Raw genomic sequence first — 23638 nt, forward strand, 5'->3', positions numbered from 1 at the left:
AGTATTCAGCTAAGCCAAAACAAACGGCCATGAGAATGATGGAAATTGCAGAAACCCCCACCTCTGCTCACCAAGGGGAAAGGACTCCAGCCTACACCACAGGGCCGGTGGATGCCTCAGATGACAGCTCGGAGGGCGAACCCCTGGTAAGTGGATGCATCACACCCATCTTCAAAACAGTGACTATATTAATCCCCCCCATGCCCGAAGCTGTGAAGGTGAAAGCCTTAATAGACTCTGGCTGTACCCGCTGCCTCATTAGCCCAACACTAGTGGGGAATCTGGGCATCCCATCCAGGAGACTGGAACAACCAATCTCATTTGGCCAGCTAGATGGATCCATAGCAGGGGGGGTGCCAGCTACCCTAGCCACTTTGCCAATACATCTCTCCCTGGGCAACCATGAAGAGGACTTAACGTTTGTGGTGACCCCAGGTATGGAATGCCCAATGATTCTAGGGATGGAATGGTTGAAAAAATGGAACCCCTGGGTAAATTGGAGGACGACAGAAATCAAATTCCCGAAGGGGGACCCTATGGACTTAAAACCCCAAGGGAGGCTACCAGAATCAAGAATAGAAAAAGCATCCATAGGAGAGGAAAAAAGATTAACAGAAATACCAGAGGAATATAGGGACCTTGCTGAAGTCTTCAGTGAGGAGAGGGCGAATGAGCTTCCCCCCCACCGACCCACAGACTGTACCATTGAATTCAAGCCTGGGGCAAAACTCCCGAAGCCCAGATTATACTCCATGAGCCCAAAGGAGAAGGAGGAAATGGAAAGATTTATAAAAAAAAAACTGGAGAGAGGTTTCATTGAGCCAGCCAAGCCTAAAGTGGCTGCCCCGGTCCTTTTTAGAGAGAAGAAGGATGGCTCTTTACGTTTATGCGTGGATTATAGGGCCCTGAATACAATCAGTGAAAGCAACCTATACCCGCTGCCCCTCATGAAAGACATGCTGTCACACCTATCGAAAGGGAAAATTTTTTCTAAACTAGACTTAAGGGAAGCTTACTATCGAGTGAGAATCAAGGAAGGGGACGAATGGAAGACTGCATTTAACTGCCCCATGGGGTGCTATCAATTCAAAGTCTTGCCATTTGGATTACAAGGGGGCCCTGCAGTCTTTATGCAATTAATCAATGACGTTCTAAGGGAGCACCTGTTTAAGGGGGTCCTTGTTTACTTGGACGACATTCTTATCTTTACCGAAACAAAAGAAGAACACGTCAAACTTGTCAGAGCGGTTTTAAAGAAGCTGCGAGCCGCTCACCTATATGCCAAACTCTCAAAATGCGAATTCCACCAGGAAAGGATAGACTACCTAGGCTATCGCATATCCCCACAGGGCATTGAAATGGACCCAGAGAAGGTCAAGCAGTATTAGAATGGGCACCACCCCGCACAAGAAAGCAACTACAAAGTTTCCTGGGCTTTGCAAATTTTTACCGCCAATTCATCCCCTCATTTGCACAGATAGCCTTGCCCCTCACTAACTTACTAAAAACGAAGGGAACATCCTCAGTAAAACCTAGCCAGCCACTAACATGGACAATGGAGTGCCAAGCAGCGTTTGAGAGACTAAAGAGACTTTTTTCTGCCGAACCAGTACTAAGGCACCCAGACATGGACAAACCCTTCATAATACAGGCAGATGCAAGTGATGTGGCAGTGGGGGCTGTGCTATTACAAGAAAATGATGATGCAGTATTGCAACCCTGTGCATATACATCCAAGAAACTCACGGAAACAGAACAGCGCTGGCCCGTATGGGAGAAGGAGGCTTATGGGATACGTTGGGCATTACTCACATGGCGACAGTTCCTGGAAGGCAACAAAATCCCCTTCCAGGTGTGGACTGATCACAAAAATTTGGAAGCCCTGAAAACTTCCAGGAAACTCAATCCCAAACAAGCCCGCTGGTCCCAGCATTTTCACCAATTCCAATTTAAGCTCAAACATTTACCAGGAAGAAAGAACTTCCTGGCAGATGCACTATCTCGCATGCCCCAATATAACAGCGCACGAACCACAGACTCTAGACCAATAATGGCAGAGTCACAACTGGCAGCACCAGTAACCACAAGAACCCAAGCCAAATTAAAACCACAACTGGACAGCCAAACTGGAATTGAATTCAGAAAAAGTTTGGAAACAGATGATTGGTTCCAGAAAAACAAAAATGTGTGCACAATGAAAGACGGGTTGCCTTGGATAGGGGAAAAGTTATATATACCAACAACTCAAAGAGTAACTTTCATGCACCTTTGCCATGACACAAAATCAGCAGGGCATTTTGGATTTGTAAAAACTTTACATTTAATTAAACGGCAATTTTGGTGGCCATCCATGAAAAAGGACATTGAAAGTTATATAGCCAGTTGTCCAAAATGTGCCACGGCAAAGAGGTTGCAAGGGAAAGTGCCAGGACTATTGCAAACAGTGGCAAGTCCCTCAGCCCCCTGGAGAGAAATAGCCATGGATTTTATAGTGGAATTGCCAGAAAGCAATGGGAATACTGTGGTCTGGACGGTCACGGACTTGTTTTCCAAACAGGTGCACTTTATCCCTTGCCAAAAGATTCCCACTGCAAAAGCCTTAGCAAAACTTTTCATCCAACACATTTACAGATTGCATGGGGCACCCCAACGCATCATCTCTGACAGGGGGGTGCAATTTACGTCTGCATTTTGGAAGGAATTTTTATCCCTCTTAGGAACCACTCAGGGACTGACATCTAGCCACCACCCTCAAGGAAATGGGGGGGCTGAAAAAATGAACTCAGTACTTAAGCAATATTTAAGATGTTTTCTTAGTTTCCAGCAGACCGAGTGGGCGGACTTACTCCCCTTTGCAGAAGTTGCCTACAATAATGCAGTCCACTCCAGCACAGGTTACACTCCTTTTCAAATAGCCACCGGTCAAAGTTTCAACCCCATGCCAGAATTAACCCCAAACGAACCAACGATCCCCTCGCTGAAAGAATGGATGGAAAAATTACAAAACACCTGGCCAATAGTCAGAAAAGCACTAGATGAAGCTAGGCAGGCTTACAAAACACAAGCCGATAAAAAAAGGGTTGAGCCTACACCATTCATTATAGGAGAGATGGTGTACTTATCTACAAAATACCTAAAGTCCCTACAGCCCTGTAAAAAACTTGGACCAAAATACATAGGACCTTTTCCAATTAAAAGAATCATAAATCCAGTAACAGTAGAATTAGAGTTACCCAAAAATCTCAGGCAAATACACCCAATTTTTCATTGCAGCTTGCTGAAAAGAGAGCATCAGTCACCTCTACGGCCAAAAATCCCCCCCCCCACCACCTCCAATCATGGTGGAGGGTGAACAACACTTCGAAATAAAGGAAGTCCTTGACTCTAGGAGATATCATGGAGCAACTCAGTACCTAGTTGCCTGGAAACACCTCCCTCCCTCACAAAATGAGTGGGTCCATAAACGTCATGTCAGAGCCCCGAAGCTATTGAAGAAGTTTCACACAGAGTATCCTAACAAGCCTAACTAAATTTTTTACTTGCGTTTTCTTTCAGGTGGATCTCTCTTATTGTTAAGAGGGGCCGGATGTCAGAATCCAATTATATTTCATCTTTAAATTATCAAATATAGAAACTCCCAATTCTGCCTTCTCTGGATTCTGCCATAAGAGGGAGAGAAGGGGGAGAGCAAAGGGGCTTTATGGCCCTCACTTCCTTCTTTACACTTCAAAGAGCTGAATGCTGAATGTGTGTTTATTGTGACCTCTAAGCGTTAACATATCAAAGAAGGGTAATTGCCTTTCATGTAGTATCTGAAGTCTCCATCCAGACGGAAGAAAGAAGAAAGGAGGTGGAATTGTGATACTTGAAACTATCACTGGAAGGGGGGTTGATTGGGTGGGACTACTGGGGAACCCCTTAAAACCTTGAATGGGAGAGCTTGGACCCCAAGTCCTGTCTAGCATGCCTGCAACCATTTTCTCTTAATAAAGGATTCCTGTTGGAAGAATTATTCCAAGAGTTCTGTCTTCTTAAGATGCAAAGTGGGGTGGGTCCTTACAATAACACTAGAAGATAGACAATTGGTTATTCAGATTAAAAACCAAGGTCCGGCTCATATAAAAAGAATATACAATATTTTATTAGAGTTAGATTCGGAAACAGAATTGGTTAAAGACTGTATGATTAAATGGGCTCAGAATATACAGGAGCCGATTTCATTGGATTTATGGGAGACAATTTGGATAAGAAATTTACACAAGCTCAAAATTTGAGAGAAAATTTTTATAAAATGTTTTATAGATGGCACTTAGATCCTAAAAAATTATCTTGTATGTATTCCAACATACAGCCCAAATGTTGGAGATGTGGCAATAATGATGCGACATACTTTCATATTTGGTGGAACTGTAAAAAAGTAAAGGCTTTTTGGATTATGATTTGGTGGAACATTCAAAAGATTTTTAGAAAAAAGATAAAGTTTACTCCTCAACTATTTTTACTTGGTATTTTTGTTGACTTAAATGAAAAAGAAACTACTTTGATGTTGAATTTATTAACTGCAGCAAGGTTACTAGTAGGTTTATATTGGAAGAAAGATTCCTTGCCTACTTTAGAAGAATGGATATTTAAAGTATCTAGTTTTGCAGAAATGGCAAAAATTTCTGCTTATTTAAATGATCATACACAAGAAAGATATATTACTGTATGGGGAAGGTGGATAGATTATATTCAGAAAAAGTATGGAATTAAAAAGTTTCATTTATTTTATGAATGAATATCAAATATTATAGAGAATTGTTTTATAGGTTATGGAGTTAAAGGTTAATTATGATTTTTTTTCTTCTCTTTTTTTCTTTTTTCTTAATTATTATAATTTTCTTTTTTTTAACCCTGTTTTCTGCTCTGGGAAGTGAAGGGAAGGGGGTTGGGGGTGGGAGGGAGGGTAAGGGGGGGTTCTCTATTTTAAAATTTTATTGTATTTTTATAAATGATTGTGTTTTAAAAAATAAAAAAATTTCAATTAAAAAAAACATTACAGCTGACGTCACAGGGGACAGCCACTCAGCATGTGATGTTTCGAAAGAAGCGCTCCCCCCTCCATCACTGCCCATTCTGGCGCGCCACTGTATGGGCAGAGGCTGCTGCGCAATGCGCATGAATATAAGCGATGCGTATTCACATATGTACTGAAGCTAGCTGGAGGAACATTTGAAAACACAATTCAATCCACTAATAGCGAGCGATCTGATGTTTTTGTATGACAGATATACAGCGATTCACTGTACAAAAAAGTCCCAAAACTTCTTGCTCCATTGCCCCCATATTGCCCCCTTTTCATTCTTTCGCCCCCGCATAGCCCTTTTTTGTTCCATCGCCCCCCTGAAAAATGAAATTGCCCCCTGGGGGGCAATATCGCCCAGGTTAAGACTGTCCTAGACTATCTCTTAGAGGGTATAGACAAGGGACTAGCATCCAACACCATTCGGAGACAGGTAGCGGCTCTATCCACAGTCCTGTCTTGTGACAACATGACTCCATTGACACAACACTCAGCAGTAACTGCCTTTCTCAAGAGGGTGACCAATGCCAGACTACCGGCGATTCACCGCTACCCCTCTTGGGACTTACCTCGGGTACTACGAGCATTGATTTCGTCTCTGTTTGAGCCCATCAGGTCCTTTTCATTAAGACTCCTTTCTCTAAAGGTGGCATTTCTGATCGCAATCTTCAATTTCTACTGAATTAGGTAGTAGTTTATTATAAAAGTTCAAATAAAGAATGATATGCTGCACCATATGCTTCATTGTAGAAACATGTTTAACATTATCTCAAATGTAAGTGCTTATTCGTTTTTGTTATTGTCATTGTTCTTTACTCACTTGATGGCTTATTATGTTTTCAAAATATTTATGCTGGGTGAAGTTATTTTTTTGGCTCACTGCCAATCAGTTATAATGGTTCCTTATTGCTTGTATCTTTTGCTTTACATATAAAATTGGATTGAGCTACTTCTCAATCTAGGCTTAGTTCTAATTGTTCAGATTGTTCAGAAATATATCTTTCTGATTTTGCATAACTTTCTGTTTGATTCAGAGAAATAAAGAACTCTACAATAAATGCTTTACTTGCCTCTCATACTATAAGCAAGGAATATTTCAGAAGTTAAATTGCACTGCATTTCTAAATGTCAATAAAAATGATGGTTTAAAAAAAAGGAACTTGACAGGAGAACTTATTTTCCTTGGAGATCTGTTCCCAATGGATAGGTCCAGGGAATTGTAAATCTTTATAAAGTAATGGTCAGTAATTATGTTGATAAGAAATTCTTAATCTGCACTTAATAGATTTATGGGTTAAAATCTCACAGGGATTTTTCCCTGAATTTCTGGATATGTATTATATCGCTTTTCCCAATCTTTGCTGAAACTAATTAGGACATTACTGTGGAAAGGAAACAGGGCACTTGAAAACTTCAGTCAATTTTTGTGCACTGCCGCCTGCCTATGTGGGAAGAAAGCTGGATGCTTGCAAGCTGCAGCTGCTGCAGCCAACCTTAGTTCTCTATGTGGAAAGGAAGCTGGACACTTGCTAGCTGCAGCTGATTTATGCACACTGCAGCCAACCTGAGCTAAATGAGTTGTTTTAAGTTGAGAACTATTTGTATTGGTTTTTGATTTTCCTTTTTTTATAATTCTTTAAAGGTTTAAGTTAATAGTTTGGGTAACATACAGTAAAGCAAAGGTATTTGAGAACTTTTTTAAAGATTCTGGGATCCTCTACAGTACAGATTTGCACAGCATTAAGCTTTCAAGGTGTTTCTGAAATTAAGAACTTCAGAAATTTGCAGCTATAGATCCTGGACTTATTAATATAAGTTACGTTACTTTTTATAATACAATTTTAAGAGAAATTTACTTTGCTACCAATAATATTTACTAAAAGGTATGTTGGAATATTCATGAGCAGGAAGAGTCATGTGGTAACTCAGTCAGCCAATGTGAAGAAAGTGCTACTGAGTCTGTGCAAAAAGGTTATTGAGTTAGGAGCTGGATTTCCACTCTCAAGGTTTGTCTCTGGTCTGTCTCTGTAAGAAGTCTTCATTAAGCTATGTTGCTGTAAAGAAGAATGGTATTGTAAATATTTTTATATAAATATGAAGTTATTTGAATCAGCTAAATGCAGTCAACTGTGAGAGCTTCTGATTTATTTTTCACCAATAGAGAAATTAAAATTCTCTAACAGGTTATGGGCCCAGAGCTTACTAAGGACTGCATTGTAATTTAAAGCTGGAAGAAATTGCCTGTGTTTAGAAAGTATAAGAACAAGGCAGAATTAGCAGAATGGTTGCACTGGAATTTGAGGAAAACTCTGTGCCTCGTTTAGGCCAGAAGAATTACATTGTGTGGGCTGCTAAAATGGAATGTTTGCTGAAAGCAAAAGAGCTGTGGTATATTGTAGAAAATCCACCACAAGTATTTGCAGCTGCAGATCAGAAAAGCCATGATCAAGCAATGGCTTATCTCATCTTGAATTTAGATGATACACAATTTCTAAATGTTGCAAATTTAAAGACTGCAAAGGACATTTGGTTGAAGTTGAGAGCTGTGCACATGAATGTTTCTGCATGCAATATAGTGCAATTGTCAAGAAAACTTTACAAGGCCTGTTTGCAACCAGGTGAATCTGTGGAACAGCATTTAAATAAAATGCAAAGTTTATTTTTGGACTTAGAACAATGTGGGGTTAAATTCCCTGAGTCCCAGAAGATTTTATTGGTGTTGAACAGTTTAGATAAAACCTGGGACACAGTTTCTGCAATATTTGAATGCAAAGAAGAGCAAGAGTTAAAGTTTGAGGCTTTAAAGGCATGTTTGCTTAACAAAGAAGAAAAATGCTATTTTAGAAGCAGCCACGAGGATGAGAAATTCCTGAGGAGGGGGTCCAGACTGCAAGTCTCCAGAAGAGAAGAAACAAGCAGATCAGACCCGGACCAAATTGCAACAAAGGAGAGATTTTGCAAGCAGAGAGCTGCTCAGCGGGAAAAGACTTGCTACATTTGTGCAGCAAACAACCATCTGCAAAGGAACTGTTTGCAGAGGAACTGTTTGTAGCAAAGGACATTTGTGCAACCAAAAAGGACTACTTTGCAAAAGGAACATTTTGGTGTTGCAAAAGTTTGCTATAGCAACAACAGAGACAAGTGGCTAATAGATAGTGGGGCAAGTCAAACAATTGTTAATGACTCTGAATTATTTTGCAGGTTTGTTCCAGTAGCACAAGAAGCTGTGGCTTTGGCAAATGGCCAGAAAGTAAAAGTCATTGGAAGAGGCGATGTAAAAATTCCATATTTGGAATCAAAGTTTACCAATGTGCTTTGTGTACCTGAGATGGAACATAATTTGTTAAGTGTGTCTAATTTAGACAAACAAGGTTTTGAGGTCATTTTTGTAAATGGGAAATATCCCATCAAAAGGAATGGGAATATTTGTGCAGAAGGCATAAAGGAAGATAATCCATATATATTGCAGGGACAAAGGTTCAATGTTCCCATATATTTAAGAATGTTGCAGAGCATGATTCATATGTTCATCTTCTACATAGAAGATTTGGCCATGCAAGCTTTAAAGTTTTGCAGCAAATGCAAGATTTTGCAGAAGGGCTAAATTTGAAGGGATGCAAAACGTATTTGGACTGTGCAGTATGCAAAGCATCGAAGTCAAAGGCATTCCCAGTTAATAAATATAGCACAAGACAAACAAAAAGAGTTCTAGAGCTGGTCCATGCAGATCTGGTGGGATTTATGCAAGCCAGTTTGGGAGGAGCAAAATATGCACTGGTAATTGTTGATGATTATAGCAGGTATTCGTTTTGCTACTTGCTTAGAGATAAGACAGAGGTGCTACAACAATTCGAACAGTGGGTAAGTTTTGTAGAGAGAAGGTACAGACAATAAGTGTGTCAGTTGCAAACTGACAGAAGTACTGAATTTATGTCAACTAAATTCCAACAATAGTTGGGGCAGTTGGGGATAAGACACAAACGTACAAATCCTTACACAGCAGCAGAGAATGGTGTAGCTGAAAGAAGGAATGGTGTTTTGTAAACAATGAAAGATCAATTATTGGAGGATTCTGGTTTGAGCAGGTCATATTGGGGAGAAGCTATATTGACTGCCAATTATATAGTTAACAGGCTGTGGAGTTCCTCCATTAATAATACTCCATATGCCATTCTATATGGGAGAAAGCCATCACTGGCACATTTGAGAATTTTCAGAAGTATTGCATGGGTACATATTCCAAAAGCAATCAGAAGAAAGGGACAGCAAAAAGCAAGAAAGCTCAGGTTTGTGGGCTGTGAGCCAGAGTCAAAAGGATATCGCTTTAGTGATGGAAGTAAAAGAATTATAATTTCAAGGTCTGCTAATTTTGCAGAACAAAATTGGGACAGAATTAATGCAAATTCTGGGTATGTCTCACTTAATGACAGTGATCTGTTTAGTGACAATAACTCATTTAATGATGAAAAAATTATTATCGATGATGTCAATGTTCAGGGAGGAGAGGTTGAACAAGACATGAAGCTAGAAGGACTTGAGGCACAGGAGCAGTTAATACCACGTAGGTCAGAGCGATGTAATAAAGGAATTCCACCTGACAGGTATTCTGCCAGCAAGGTAAAGGTTTGCAATGTGTGGTATGAGCCAAGAAGTTATAAAGAGGTGTTGGCATTACCAAAAGCTGAACAAGAAAGATGGAAGGAGGCCATGGATAAGGAGATGAAATCCATGGGAGGCCATGAAGTATTTAAATCAGTGACTTTTCCACAGGGAACCAAAGCTGTGGGTTGTAAGTGGGTATATAAGAAAAAGGTATTGCCAAATAATGATATAAAGTATAAGGCCAGGTTAGTGGCACAAGGTTTTTCACTATTAAAAAATTATCTTGGTGTAGAGATACAGAAAAATGAAAAAGGTGGTTATATTCTCAGTCAAAGGAGAAAAATTGAGCAGTTATTGGAGAAATATAATATGAAGGATTGCAATACTGCTCCCACACCCATGAGTGCGGATTTTTATAATAGTTTAAGTGTGGACAAAGGTGAAACCTGTGATCAAGAGATATATCACTCAGCAATAGGGAGTTTGTTATATCTATCACAGTGGTCCAGACCAGACATAGCTTGCGCAGTAAGCATTTTGAGTCGTTTTACTGCTGCACCTAGAAAGTTACATTGGATGGGTGTAAAAAGGGTTCTCAGATATTTAAAGGGAATTATAAATTTGGGTCTTCAAATACAGATTACTGAGGAATTGAAATTAAGGTGTTATGTCGATAGTGACTATGCAAATGACATAAACACAAGGAAATCAAATTCTGGGATTATAATATTATTTGGAGGGACTCTGATTGGATGGAAGTCCAGAAAACAAACAACTGTGGCTATTTCAACAGCGGAAGCAGAGTTTATTGCTTTATCTGAATTGTGTTCTGAAGTAACATGGTATGTACAGTTGTTGCAAGATTTAAATATTAATGTAAAAGAATCTGTAAAGGTATTTGAAGACAATGCTGCCTGTATAAATATGGCAACTGGTGACAGGGTGAAGAACAGAAGTAAACATGTAGACATTAAGTATTGTAATGTCAGGGATGCTGTAAGGAAAATTGATTAGTTTACATCATTGTTCTTCTGAGGATAATTTGGCAGACATGATGACTAAACCATTGGGTAATGTTCACTATGGAAAATGTGTTAAGTCAATATGTCTCTTCCTGTCATGAAGGGAGGAGTGTTGGAATATTCATGAGCAGGTAAGTCATGTGGTAACTCAGTCAGCCAATGTGAAGAAAGTGCTACTGAGTCTGCGCAAAAAGGTTATTGAGTTAGGAGCTGGATTTCCAGTCTCAATGTTTGTCTCTGGTCTGTCTCTGTAAGAAGTCTTCATTAAGCTATGTTGCTGTGAAGAAGAATGGTATTGTAAATATTTTTATATAAATATAAAGTTATTTGAATCAGCTAAATGCAGTCAACTGTGAGAACTTCTGATTTATTTTTCATCAATAGAGAAATTAAAATTCTCTAACAAGGTATTTTAGTACTTAAAGCTGATTCCATTGATTTGATTGGTAGATTGCTTAATATAGTACTTTTGTAAGGACCCTCCTCAATTAGTCCTCCCAAGAAAGCATAGCTCTTGGAATGGCATCATTTCAAAAGGAACTTTTATTGGGAGATGTTGACAGTAAGAATAGAAGGCAACGTTTCCTGAGCAAATCAAGTAATCAAAAGTGTCCATAGACCCCAACTGTCTATCTGGATGGTTCAAACAGGCCAATCCGCAGGTGTGAAAGCACGTGGGAAAAGAATGATAAGGCTGTTAGGTGTTTGTGCCATTTCTTCCACGGCCAGAGATAAGGCAGATGGCCGGAGGCACATTCCATTCTCACCCTATTAGAGAAACATCAAAGAGGATAGAGCAGAAAATAAAGCAAAGGAAATACACATCAGCATCAAAACTTCCCCCTCCTTCACGGAGTATGGCAGAACTTGAAAAGGATCAGAAAACCCATGCCCATAGAAAGTTAGGGTTCTGACATGCCATACCCCCCTTTAAAATGAGAGATCCACCTGGGAGAAAATAAAACAATAATAGGGAGAGAAAATTACAAATAGATTAGTTGAGCTTGTCGGGGTACTGGGATTGGAGTTTTTTTTAACAACCTAGGGGTTCTGACGTGTTGTTTATGGACCCACGCGTTTTGAGAAGAGGGGAGATTCTTCCAGGCTATCAGGTATTGGGTAGACCCATTATGTTTTCTGGAATCTAGGATTTCTCTGATCTCAAAATGCTGTTCTCCCTCTATCATAATAGGTAGAGGAGGAGGAACTGCAGCTGGCCTTAGAGGTGAGTTCAACTCACGTTTAAGCAGGCTACAATGAAAGATCAGGTGAACTTTTCTGAATGTTTTGGGAGGTCTAATTCTACGGTTACTGGATTGATGATTCTTTTTATGGGGAACAGTCCTACAAATTTTGGTCCTAATTTCTTTGGTGGTTGCAATGATTTTAAGCCACTTTAAATGGCTTACATTCAACCTGCTTCTTATCTGCTTGCACTTTATATGCTTCCCTAGCCTCATTTAATGCTTTTCTCACTACTCGTCATGTATCTTGAAGTTATATAATCCACTCCTTTAGGGAGGGGATGGTGGGTTCATTGACTGGTAGTTCGGGCAATCAGTTGAAACTTTGTCACGTTGCCACTTGGAAGGGGGTGCAGCCTGTGCTGGAGTGAACACGTTATTGTAAGCCACTTCTGCAAAACGAAGTAGATCGGTCCAATTGTCTTCTTGATAATTAATAAAACATTTTAAGTACTATTCTAATACTGAGTTTGAATGTTCTGTCCCACCATTCATTTGTGGATGATGACTAGATGACAGGCCCTGGGCGGTCCTCAGGAGGTCCAAAAATGCCCTCCAGAACTCTGAAGTAAATTGCACCCCCTTGTCTGAGATTATGCATTGCAGAGCCCCATGTAATCGGTAGATATGTTGTACAAACATCTTGGTTTGAGGCTTGGCCATAGGAATCTTGGTGCATGGGATGAAATGCACCTGTTTAGAGAACAGGCCAGTTACCATCCGAACGACTGTGCAACTCACTATAAAGTCCATGGAAATTTCCCACCAGGATGCTGATGGGCTTGCTACCGCCTGTAATAGTCTCGGTGTTCTGCCCTGTCTCCATTTTGCCACCGCACAGATGGGGCAGCTAGCCACATAGATTTCAATGTCTTTCTTTATGGACGGCCACCAAAATTGCCTCTTTACTAGATGGAGCATTTTTACAAACCCAAAATGTCCAGCTATCTTTTAGTCATGACATAGTTGCATAAATTTCAGTCTCTGGGCTTTGGACACATATAGTTTTCCCCCCACCCAAGGCACCCCCCACCCAAGGCAGTCCCTCATTCATTGAGCAGAGAGTTTTGTGATTCAGGAACCATTCATCCATTTCCAGAGCCTGTCTAAACTCCACTCCTGCTTCGCCGTCCAGAGGCTTTGGTTTCTTTGCTTGCAAGCATGTGGTTACTGGGGCCGCTAATTGTTTAGATGGCATTAGGGGATCTACTACTTCTGTTTTGGTACTGTTATACTCTAGCAACCTTGACAAAGTGTCCACTAAGAAATTCTTTCCCCCAGATAAGTATTTGATGGTGAATTTGAATTAGTGGAAATGTTGAGACCACTTCGCTTGTTTTGGTGACAATTTTCTGGGGTTTTTTAAGGCTTCAAATTTCTTGCAGTCAGTCCATACCTGGAAGGGGATTTTGCCCCCTTCCACGAAGTGCCTCCATTTGAGGAGGGCCCAGCGCACTGCATAGGTTTCTTTCTCCCACACTGCTCACCTCTGTTCCATCTCCATGAGTTTTCTGGATGTGTAAGCACAAGGCTGCAGTTTGCCTTCTTGGTTTTCTTGGAGCAGCATTGCACCTACTGCTACATTGCTTGCATCTGCTTGTATGATAGAAGGTTTCTCTGTGTCTGGGTGCTTCAGGACCAGCTCAGCTGTGAAAAGTCTTTTCAGCTTTTCAAATGTGGCTTGACATTCCATAGTCCATTTTAATGATTGGCTAGGTTTTGGTTTTCCCTCCCCTTCCATTTTTAGCAAGTTCGTAATAGGAAGTGCAATCTGGGCAAAAGAGGGGATGAATTGACGGTAGTAATTAGCGAAACCCAGGAAACTTTGTAATTGTTTCCTCGTGCATGGCAGTGCACTTTCTCTGGATCCATTCCTACCCCATTATGAGATATGCGGTGTCCTAAATAGTCAATCTTTTCTTTATGGAATTCACTCTTTGACAGCTTGGCATAGAGTCGAGCAGCTTGCAATTTATTCAGCACTGACCTGATTAGTTTTACATGCTCCTGCCTCATCTCAGTGAAAATTAAGATGTCATCCGGGTACACAAAGACTCCTTGTAGAGGTGTTCCTGGAGGACTTCATTAATCAGTTGTATGAAGACTGTTGACACTCCCTGTAGTCCAAACAGGAGAGTACTCTAAATTGGAAGCACCCCATGGGGCAGTTAAATGTCATCTTCCATTCGTCCCCTTCTTTAATCCTAACCTGGTAATACGCCTCCTGTAGGTCTAATTTTGAGAATATTTTCCTCTTTGCTAGGTGGGCCAGTATATCCTTCATTAGTGGCAAGGGGTAGATATTGTTTTCGCTCACTGCGTTTAAGGACCTGTAATCCATGCAGAAGCGAAGAGACGTGTCTTTCTTTTCCTAGAATAAAACCAGAGCCTCTATTTTCAGCCTTGCCGGCTGTGTGAAACCCCGTGCTAATTCATTTTCTATGAATATCTACAGTTCTTCTGGTTTCTTGGGTGTCATTGAATACATTTTGGGCCTAGGTAATTTGGCCCCCAGTAGGATTTCGATGGTGCAATCTGTGGGCTGATTGCTCTTCGCTGAAGACCTCAGCTAGATCCCGGTATTCCTTGGGTACTACTTCCATCCCCCAATCCTTCGCTGCTGCTACTACCTCCAGGGTCCATTTTCTCTTTGTCTTTCTGCCTCCTCCCCGGGTGGCAGGCTTTTCTTTGGGAACCTCAACTCTCTGGTCCTCCAGTCCATCCTTGGGCTCCACTTGCCCATTCCCATCATCTCCAAGATTAGGGACCATTCCATGCCTGGGGTCACTATAAAAGTCAAAGTCAATCCATGAGTTGGATTGGCTGGGTAGTAAGGGTGGCTGGGGTCCCTCCTGCAATGGACCCATCTAACTGGCCAAATGAAATTGGCTTCTTCAGCCTCCTCACTGGGATTCCTAAGTTACCCACCAGGGTTAGGCTTATGAGGCCCCAAGTGCAACCCGAGTCTACTAGGACCTTCAGGGTTACCTTCCTCAGCATCCATGGACTCAATGGTTCTATGGTTCTGGTGAGGGGCACAATGGGTCAACTTACCAGGGGTTCATCTTCCGAGTTTGTGTCAGGGGATTCGGGTGGTTTTCCAGCTGGAGTTGGAGTTCCTTCCCCTGGGATTCTGGGGGGTTGGACCTCAACAACCTCAGCGCTCTTCATGGTGATCTCTTTGAGTCACTGTGAGGTCTTCCCAGGCTTCCCTCCACTGGATCAGTCAGGTTTTCTCACAGGAGTCTTCGAGCGGCATTCCGCAGCTTGGTGCCCCTCGCTGCACTTGAAGCAAGCTGTTGAGTCTGGCGTTGCGGGTGTGGCCTTGCTGCAGCTTATTTTCCCTGAGGGGGAGCATCTTCAGGTTTCCCCAGACATCACTGCCTTCGGGCTTGGTTGATCTTGGCTTCTTCGGTTAGGATACACCAGTCGTGGAGTCGGTTTGGATCTCCTGTAGGGACACAGACACGGTACAGGTTGTCATTTAGCCCATCTTTGAAATGGCCCATTAGGACATCCTCCGATTAGTTGAATCAGCTTGCCATGTCTCTAAATTCCTCCGTATACTCAGCTACTGGGCAACGACCTTGCCTCACTGTTTTGATGCATTCCGTAGCCTTCCGGTTGGCTAAAGGATCCTCGAACCTCCTCCTCAAGGCAGCCATGAAGTGCTTGAAGTTCCGCAGCTTGGGAGCATCGGGGTTGTGCAGGGTCACCATCCACCGAGTGGCTGCTCCTTCTAGGGCCATGGTTACAATCCTCACCTTTCCGTTGTCACTGCGGATATCTCGACCATATTCCTCCATGTAGCTCAGGACATGGGCTAGGAAAAACCCCAGCTGTTAAGGCATCCCATGGTACTTCATTCCCAAGGGTGGGAATTTTCGGCAAGACCGGTGGATTCTCCGCCTGGCCCAGTGCCTGTCTTCCCCAGCCAAAATGGTTTGTGCTGATGTGGCAGCCTCTGCCATGACTTCTGCAGGCTCTGATGTGCTGGTAGAGGGGCCTGGGTTTGCCAACTCACACTCCTGGCACTCCTGCCATCCCCGTGGCTATCGAGCCCTGGCATGGGTCTTCCTCCTCTCTTTTAGGGACTTGAAAGCTTCCACCATGAGATTGATGGCTTCCTTGAGGAAGCAGTTGGATCAGGCTGGTCTCTCGTCCTCCTCGCTGAGGTTGAATGTCCTCTCCATCTCTCACATCCACCCCGGCTGGTGACTGCCACGCTTAAGGGTTATTTTCCTGGCTTTTGCCTCCCAGACTTCTTTCTTTCCAACGCCCATCGACCATCTCAGTTTCTCCCAACTTTCTCTGGCCACGGTCTCGCCGGATGAATCAGAGGAGTCCAAGCTGCTCTCACTCAGGCCAATCTGGGGGGGAGTTCCTCACCAAGGTTGCCTTCTCGTCTTTCACCGCCATGGTTCGACATCTTTTGCACAGTTCCTGCAGTAGAGGTTTTCCCTCTGGGTTGACCACCTTGTGATCCTGCCTTATGTAAGAACCCTCCTCAATTAGTTCTCCCAAGAAAGCATAACTGTTGAAATGGCATCATTTCAAAAGGAACTTTTATTGGGAGATGTTGACAATAGAAATAGAAGGCAGGATCTGAGGGTTTCCCATGTGAATCAAGTAATCAAAAGTATCCATAGTAACCCCATCCCAACTGTCCATCCGGATGGTTCAAATCTGCAAGTGTGAAAGCACTGTGGGAACAGAATGATAAAGTGCCACTTCCAAGGCTGTTAGGTGTCTACACCATTTCTTCCATAGACGGAGATAAGGCAGATGGTCGGAAGCCCATTCCATTCTCACCCCATTAGAAAAATATCAAAGAGGATAGAGCAGAAAATAAAGCAAAGGAAATACGTATCAGCACCCCAAGCTTCCCCTTCCCTCCCTGGAGTATGGCAGAACCCGAAAAGGATAAGAAAACCCATGCCCATAGAAAGTTAGGATTCTGACAACTTGTTTGATATTACAATGAGATTTTTTCCTACATGCTAGTCCACCATTTTGATGCCAGAACCTGTTGTGTTTTCAGACTGTTTTCTTCTCTTTAACTACAAGAGGCCATTTCACCACAAAAATCATAAGTGAACTTTTTACACTATTATTACTTATTTGATAGATTTCCTTTAATTTCTAATTATATGATTATATGATTGGAATTGATCTGCTTTCATCGGTATCTGATGCTTGCTTGTTCTGTTTCCTTTTTCTTGCTGTTCATCTTAATTAGCTTTTATTATCAAAATATATTCAATTAATCTGTTATGATAATTTTTGCTGCATGTTTTTATATCAATTATTTATTATTCATTTGTTTTATATCAAACATTATTGATATTTTAAATATTTTATTCTCAATGATACAATTTGTTTCATTGTAATGCACAGAAGTTTTAGGCGTAAGAATACTTTTTTTAAGGGTAAAATAAAGAAAGATTTTCAGGTTGGAGGTCCCCAGCATGATTTCTCTGGTTCTTTTCCACAATCCCAAGATCTTTTGTATGAGAGATATATGTAATAGAAAATAATCTCTCTAAATTAATCCATTGATCACATCAGAAAGTGCAAGGCAACTTTAATTCTCTCAAGGTAGATCTCAGTTATAATAGATATGATAATTTGGTACCTAAAGATGAACTGTAAAAGAAAGAAGTTAAAGAACTGAATACTGAATATTTAGAATATAATTGAAACTGAGTTGCATAAAATTTCAGAAGTATATCAGAATATTTTGGTAAATAAGATGTAGAAAAACAACTTAATCTGCTTAAGATCTATTTTGATCTATAAGTACATGAAATTTTGGAAATCCAAGAGACATATGGACAATATAAATAAAAACCTCCATATTTGATAAAGTAAGCAAACCTATTGAAATTTTGACTTTTTCATTATGTTTCAACATAGAGTTATTTGATCTTCATTTCAACTATAGATAAATGAGATATAACATAAAAAGCATCATGCACCAGTTACACACTGTAATCCCATAATTTAAGCAAGTGCAAATTTAGCACACCTACATTTATCACTATCTTAAATCCGTAAAATTAGAATCAGGTACAAATGATTAAAACATTGGGATCTGGAAGAATTCAGTCTTAATGAAACCTCAGACATTTAGTTTGATTTGCTCTTTGTTATTGAAGTGTGTGTTTTACCATGCTTGGATTGAAAGAGCTCTCTGAGGCCTTCAGAAAAAGATTTCAGAAGTCTATGAATCTGGGAAAAGATTTTAAAAGATCACCAAATAATTGGACATCATTCATTTCTCTGCCGAAGATCATCTACAAATGAAGATTTAAAACAACTGCCAACTCAACTGGGCCAAGTTCAGCTGAGAGCAGAATGCAAGATTTTGAAAGAAGTCTTTGAATATTCCCGAATTTATCAGGTGACCTACAGGTAGCTCTCACCACAATTGATATTAAAGTGTATGAATCCACCATTAGAAAGAAGCTGCAGAAATTAGATTACTTGGGAGATTCCAGAAGGAAACAATTGCTGTGCAGAATGAACATCAGAGCTAAAATTAAAGTTTGCTCATGAGCACCTAGCTCAGGGGTTCCTAACCTGGGGTGCTCGCACCCCCTGGGGATGCGAGATGATATTCCAGGGGGTGCGAAAACTTATAGTGTATATGCATAATTCATTGCTGTTATTTCAAACTTTTGTAAGGGGTGCGAGAATATATCAGAAGCGTTCTAAGGGTGCGGGGTATAGAAAAGGTTGTGAGCCGTTGACCTAGGTAAAGAAAGGACTTTTGCAATGTATTCAGGACAAATGAGGCAACAATACAGTTATTTGATCATAATAGCAGAAGATATCAAAACCAAAGACAGCATTTCACAAGAAGAACCTTGTTGGAATATTCATGAACAGGAAGAGTCATGTGGTAACTCAGTCAGCCAATGTGAAGAAAGTGCTACTGAGTCTGTGCAAAAGAGTATTGAGTTAGGAGCTGGATTTCCAGTCTCAAGTTTTGTCTCTGGTCTGTCTCTGTAAGAAGCCTTCATTAAGCTATGTTGCTGTAAAGAAGAATGGTATTGTAAATATTTTTATATAAATATAAAGTTATTTTGAATCAGGTAAATGCAGTCAACTGTGAGAGCTTCTGATTTATTTTTTTACCAATAGAGAAATTAAAATTCTCTAACAAACCTGATTACCAGTTGTAAAATGTGGTGGAAATGTTATGCTTTGGGCCTATTTTGCTGCATTAGGGCCTAGTAGCTTATCTTCTTAGAATTCACTATGAGTTCTTCATGGTACTAGAGGGTGCTTAAAGATAATTTGAGGCCATTTGTCAGAAAATTGAAGCTCCACTGAAAGTAAACTTTGCACATTGGCAACCTAAATATTCCAATAAATCTATCAAGGAATGGCTCTAAAAAAAAAGAAAAAAAGAAATGGAAGGTTCTGGAATGGCTGTTAAAGTCGGATCTAAATCCAGGAAGATGTGGTGAGGTGATTTGATACAGACAATGCATGCAAGAAGCCACTCAAACATTACACACTGAAAAACTTCTACATCAAGGAATGGGAAAAATTTCTCCCTGTCAATGTCAGAGTTTGTTACACAGTTGTAACAAATTCTATTGCACGCTGTTTTGCCAAAGGGAATAGTACCAGATGTTAGAATCAAGGATTGCCTACTTTTCCCACAGAAGGAAATGACATGACTTAATATTTTGTTGAAAAAATGATTGCAAAGTAAATTTTATATAGCTTTTTGTACAGTTGCATCATCTTTAAATATTGTTGAATGACAATAAAATATTAATATGTCCACATATGTTAATAAAAGAAAAGCTTTATATGTGGTGTATTTACATTTTCAGATGACTATACTTGACATTTTCACATGACTTTATATAAATTATACCTGATTTAAGACTAAAGAGGCAGTATTGGAATTAAAAAGAAATTAAATTTTAAAAGTGGAGGATACTATAAAATTTTTGCCAGGTAGTACTGTGAGATATTCTTAGAAAGAAGAGAAATTTAATTTTTTTTATAATTGCCCTTTAGGAAAAATGGATAAAATATACATAGGGTACTCCATAATATCTTGATATTTTTATAGATGCAGGCAAAGCTGTCACTTACACTGTAAAGATGCAAATAAAATGGTTTGACATTTTTCTGTAACAAAACAAAGGTGCAAAAGACTGGAACTTAGATTAGCCAATTGGCATTTCCGAGAATGAGAACTTTGACTAAGCATCTAATATTTCTTCATTAAATAATTCAGAATTGCAATCAAGGATCACCTCATTATATTTGCTAGATTTAATGACTTCAATAATCCATTTAAAAATGAAAAATTGAAAAAAGAGGCACATATTTTTTATAAGGAACTCATATTATAAATTATGGTATAATCAGTTGGAATGCATTCTTGGTCAAAAAATTGTGGCTTTAGAGAAAAAATGGAGTACCCATATCTATATCTATAAAAAAATAGAAAAATATATGAAAAAATATGAGAAAATAATGATCACACTTTCAGATTTAATTTCGAAAAGTAATTATTATCTCAATTTATATTTCTCATTGACTTTGTCAGAAGCAGTAAAGGTTGCAAATATAAATCGTGATCACAGGACACTGTAATATTGTAATTGTAAGCAGCTTGTGAAGTGACCCAATTGCAATATAATCGCAAGGACACCGTGACAGCTGAATAATGACTGTTCATAACACACTTTCATTCGGTACCATTATAACTTCAGTTTCTGAATGAGACTGTTAAATGTTGTTAAATGTCCTGTAAAATAAAATTTTTATTTATTTATATATATATATATATATATATATATATATATATATATATATATATATATATATATATATATATATTGTAAACTGCAAGATGGAGATATTTAGATATTTTAGTACAAGAATATAAACGGGGTCTTAAATTTGTTTTAATATACTTTATATGTGGCTGTCTTTAAAGTTTACTCAGAAGCTGCAGATAATCCAGAACACAGCATCATGGGAAGTTATAAGCATACCACAGTATAATCATGTAATTCCTCTGCTTCATGAGTTGCACTGGTTACACCCTAGGGCAGGAGTAGGCAATCTTGGCTCTTTTATGACTTGTGGACTTCAACTCCCAGAATTCCTTAGAGTTGAAGTCCACTAGTCATAAAAGAGCCAAGGTTGCCTACTCCTGCCCTAGGCTTTTGGGTACAATTCAGGATACTAATTATCAGTCATAAAGCTTTTTGTATCATAGCCCGGATGTCTGAAGTTCCATCTCCTTAAACCTTCCACAAACCTTAAAGCCTGGATCTTCCGCTAGGCTTTGGATTAAATCAGGTGGTGGAAGTGATAAATGTGAGAGGATACTTGGTTTTACTCCTCATAGATGGCTTTGTTGTTGCTGTTAATTTTGTTCTTAATATTGTCTGTCACCTAGAATCATGATGGAGCTGGGTAGTCTTATGATATTAAAATTAAAAAATATAGTAAGATGAAAAGAATGCTGACTTACCCAGGAAATTCATTATATTTACCTAGGGGTCAAAAAACTCAATGGCTTAGAACCTATTTCTGGGGAGGGAGTGCATTTGATTTGTTATTTATTTAATAATTTGTACTTTGTTATAGCTGTATATTTGAACCAGAAGGAAATGCATGCAGTCTGACAGACAGCACAGCTGAAGAACATGTCCTGGCCTTGGTAGAGCACGCAGCAGATGAAGCACGGGATCGGATCAATCAGTGTCTCCCAAACAGCAAGGTCTTGTTAAATTAATTCACAATGTGTTTCGCTAATTTTCTCAGGAATTTTTGCTCAGTTGGATAAGAATTTTTACATAGTTTTTAGCACATGAATATTTTTTGTATGAGGAGTTTTTATGTTAAATCTCTACAATAAAATGACATGTTTTAGACTTTGGTTTGCATATAAATGGAAATTAAATGATATGTTCTTACTATTCTATCATGAAGGTCTTCTTAAGAATTCAGTTATTTAACCTACATGTTAATGTTGCTTATGACAATACTCTACAATACTCTATATCAAACAGTATAACCCAACTAGAAGAATTAAAGTTAAAATTTGATGAACAATATCAGCTGATTGTGTTAATAGAAGATCTAAATGAATACATTGGATAATTCCATTTTTCTTCTTTTATTTAGAGCATTTATATTCTATTCTATATTTTCTATATACTATATTTTCAGAACAACACAGAAAATTGTGTTTTAGTACAATGTGTGGATCCAGTTTCATTGTATATTATATTTAAGAACAGAAATATTCATATCCTATTCAAGAAGTTACTTATTAGATTGCATAGGCTCAGCTCTTCTTTCAGTGACATATTCAACATCAACATGGTAGCAGGGCTGGGGAATAGAGAACTGGACCATGCGAGTGGGGGGTCAGCGCACATGAGCATGCACAACTCAACTCACACGAACAGTGGGCAGGCACACACACACATGCGTGCATGCTAGCCAGCCACTTGCGCAAGTGGAGCTGTGCACGTATGCGCACCAGCCCACCACTCAACAAGAGAGGAGCTGTACCCTCGTGTGCGCTGGTCTGCCTCACACATCCCAATTCTGAATATAACACAGCCATTTAGTGCAGCAGTTCTCAATGTTTGTGTGACGGTGACCCCCGTCACACAAACGTTATGCGCATGCTTGGCGCGGCGGCGCCCCATGCGCGGTGCGCATGCGCGGCGGCGCCCCCCCTGCGTGGCGCACATGCACGTCGGTGCCCCCGGAGGCGCGCCGCCCCCCCATGCGCGGCACACATGCGCGGCGCCGCCCCCGGAGGGGAGAAAATGGCGGATCGCCGCCTTTGGCGACCCCCGAAAAATGGTCGATCGATCCCAAATGGGGTCGCGACTCATAGGTTGAGAACCGCTGATTTAGTGGATTGCGGGCTGGGGACTCCTGTGCTAACAATCTCTTAGTATCTGTTAATATTTACTGGTTAAACAGGAAACATTAAAAAAAAAACCCTGATTCTGCTTTTGTTATACTTAAATACAGATAGGCTACCTGAAAAAGAATATTGATGGATCTTTGATCTTCAGTGTACTCAATCCATCAGATCCTGAAACAGAAGGTAATTTTCAGATAATTGTAATAATTTATATTTTGCATTGTAAATGTTTTTAATTATGCATAACTAAGCTTGTGCTTTTACCTTGTTTACCAAAAGAAAATGTATGTTTTCATCTTTATTTAATAGACATACGTAACTTCATTTGAATATTAAATATGCTTTTGTTTCAGAATTGGCAACAAAAAGATTTTGCAAACTGAAATATATTTGGTGAGCTAATATTGACATATTCGAAGGCTTTTGGCTAATACTCTAGTAAGGTCATAGCACAAAACTCAGCCCCAAGCCATCCTAGCAGCCAAGATGCGTATTTGCTTTCTCAGCAGGAGGAGCAAAAAGATAATGAAGGTCAGTTGGGGTGACCTCTTTAATTAAAGCATACATCTAAAATTGATTGGAACGATCATTTGAAGTTACTACATAAAGCTTTAATTTTATTTTTCATTTTCTTAGGTAATCTTGAATTATAACTTGTATTTCAACATTTATTGGTTAACCGAACAATTTAGTTTATTATATGTCAAACTCTTTCATGTTTATATTGCTAATTATATTTTAATAATTATCTTTAATGCAATTTCATATTTTACATGTT

At 39.8% G+C, this 23638-nt stretch overlaps 1 protein-coding gene across 9 annotated transcripts in view; it reads left to right on the forward strand.

Moving 5' to 3' along the window:
* The window catches only part of BRD9 (bromodomain containing 9), a 174384-nt gene that overhangs the window by 131011 nt on the left and 19735 nt on the right, over positions 1 to 23638 (forward strand). For all 9 annotated transcript variants that reach the window (XM_039348008.1, XM_039348012.1, XM_039348013.1 and 6 more), the window contains 2 exons: positions 21561 to 21693; positions 22968 to 23043. In XM_039348008.1, the coding sequence (XP_039203942.1) occupies positions 21561 to 21693; positions 22968 to 23043 (209 nt within the window). The remainder of the gene's footprint in view (positions 1 to 21560; positions 21694 to 22967; positions 23044 to 23638) is intronic.

The sequence above is a fragment of the Crotalus tigris genome, unplaced genomic scaffold (genome assembly GCF_016545835.1).
Source record: "Crotalus tigris isolate CLP2741 ecotype Arizona unplaced genomic scaffold, ASM1654583v1 scf7180000018106.563195, whole genome shotgun sequence".
Taxonomy (NCBI): domain Eukaryota; kingdom Metazoa; phylum Chordata; class Lepidosauria; order Squamata; family Viperidae; genus Crotalus; species Crotalus tigris.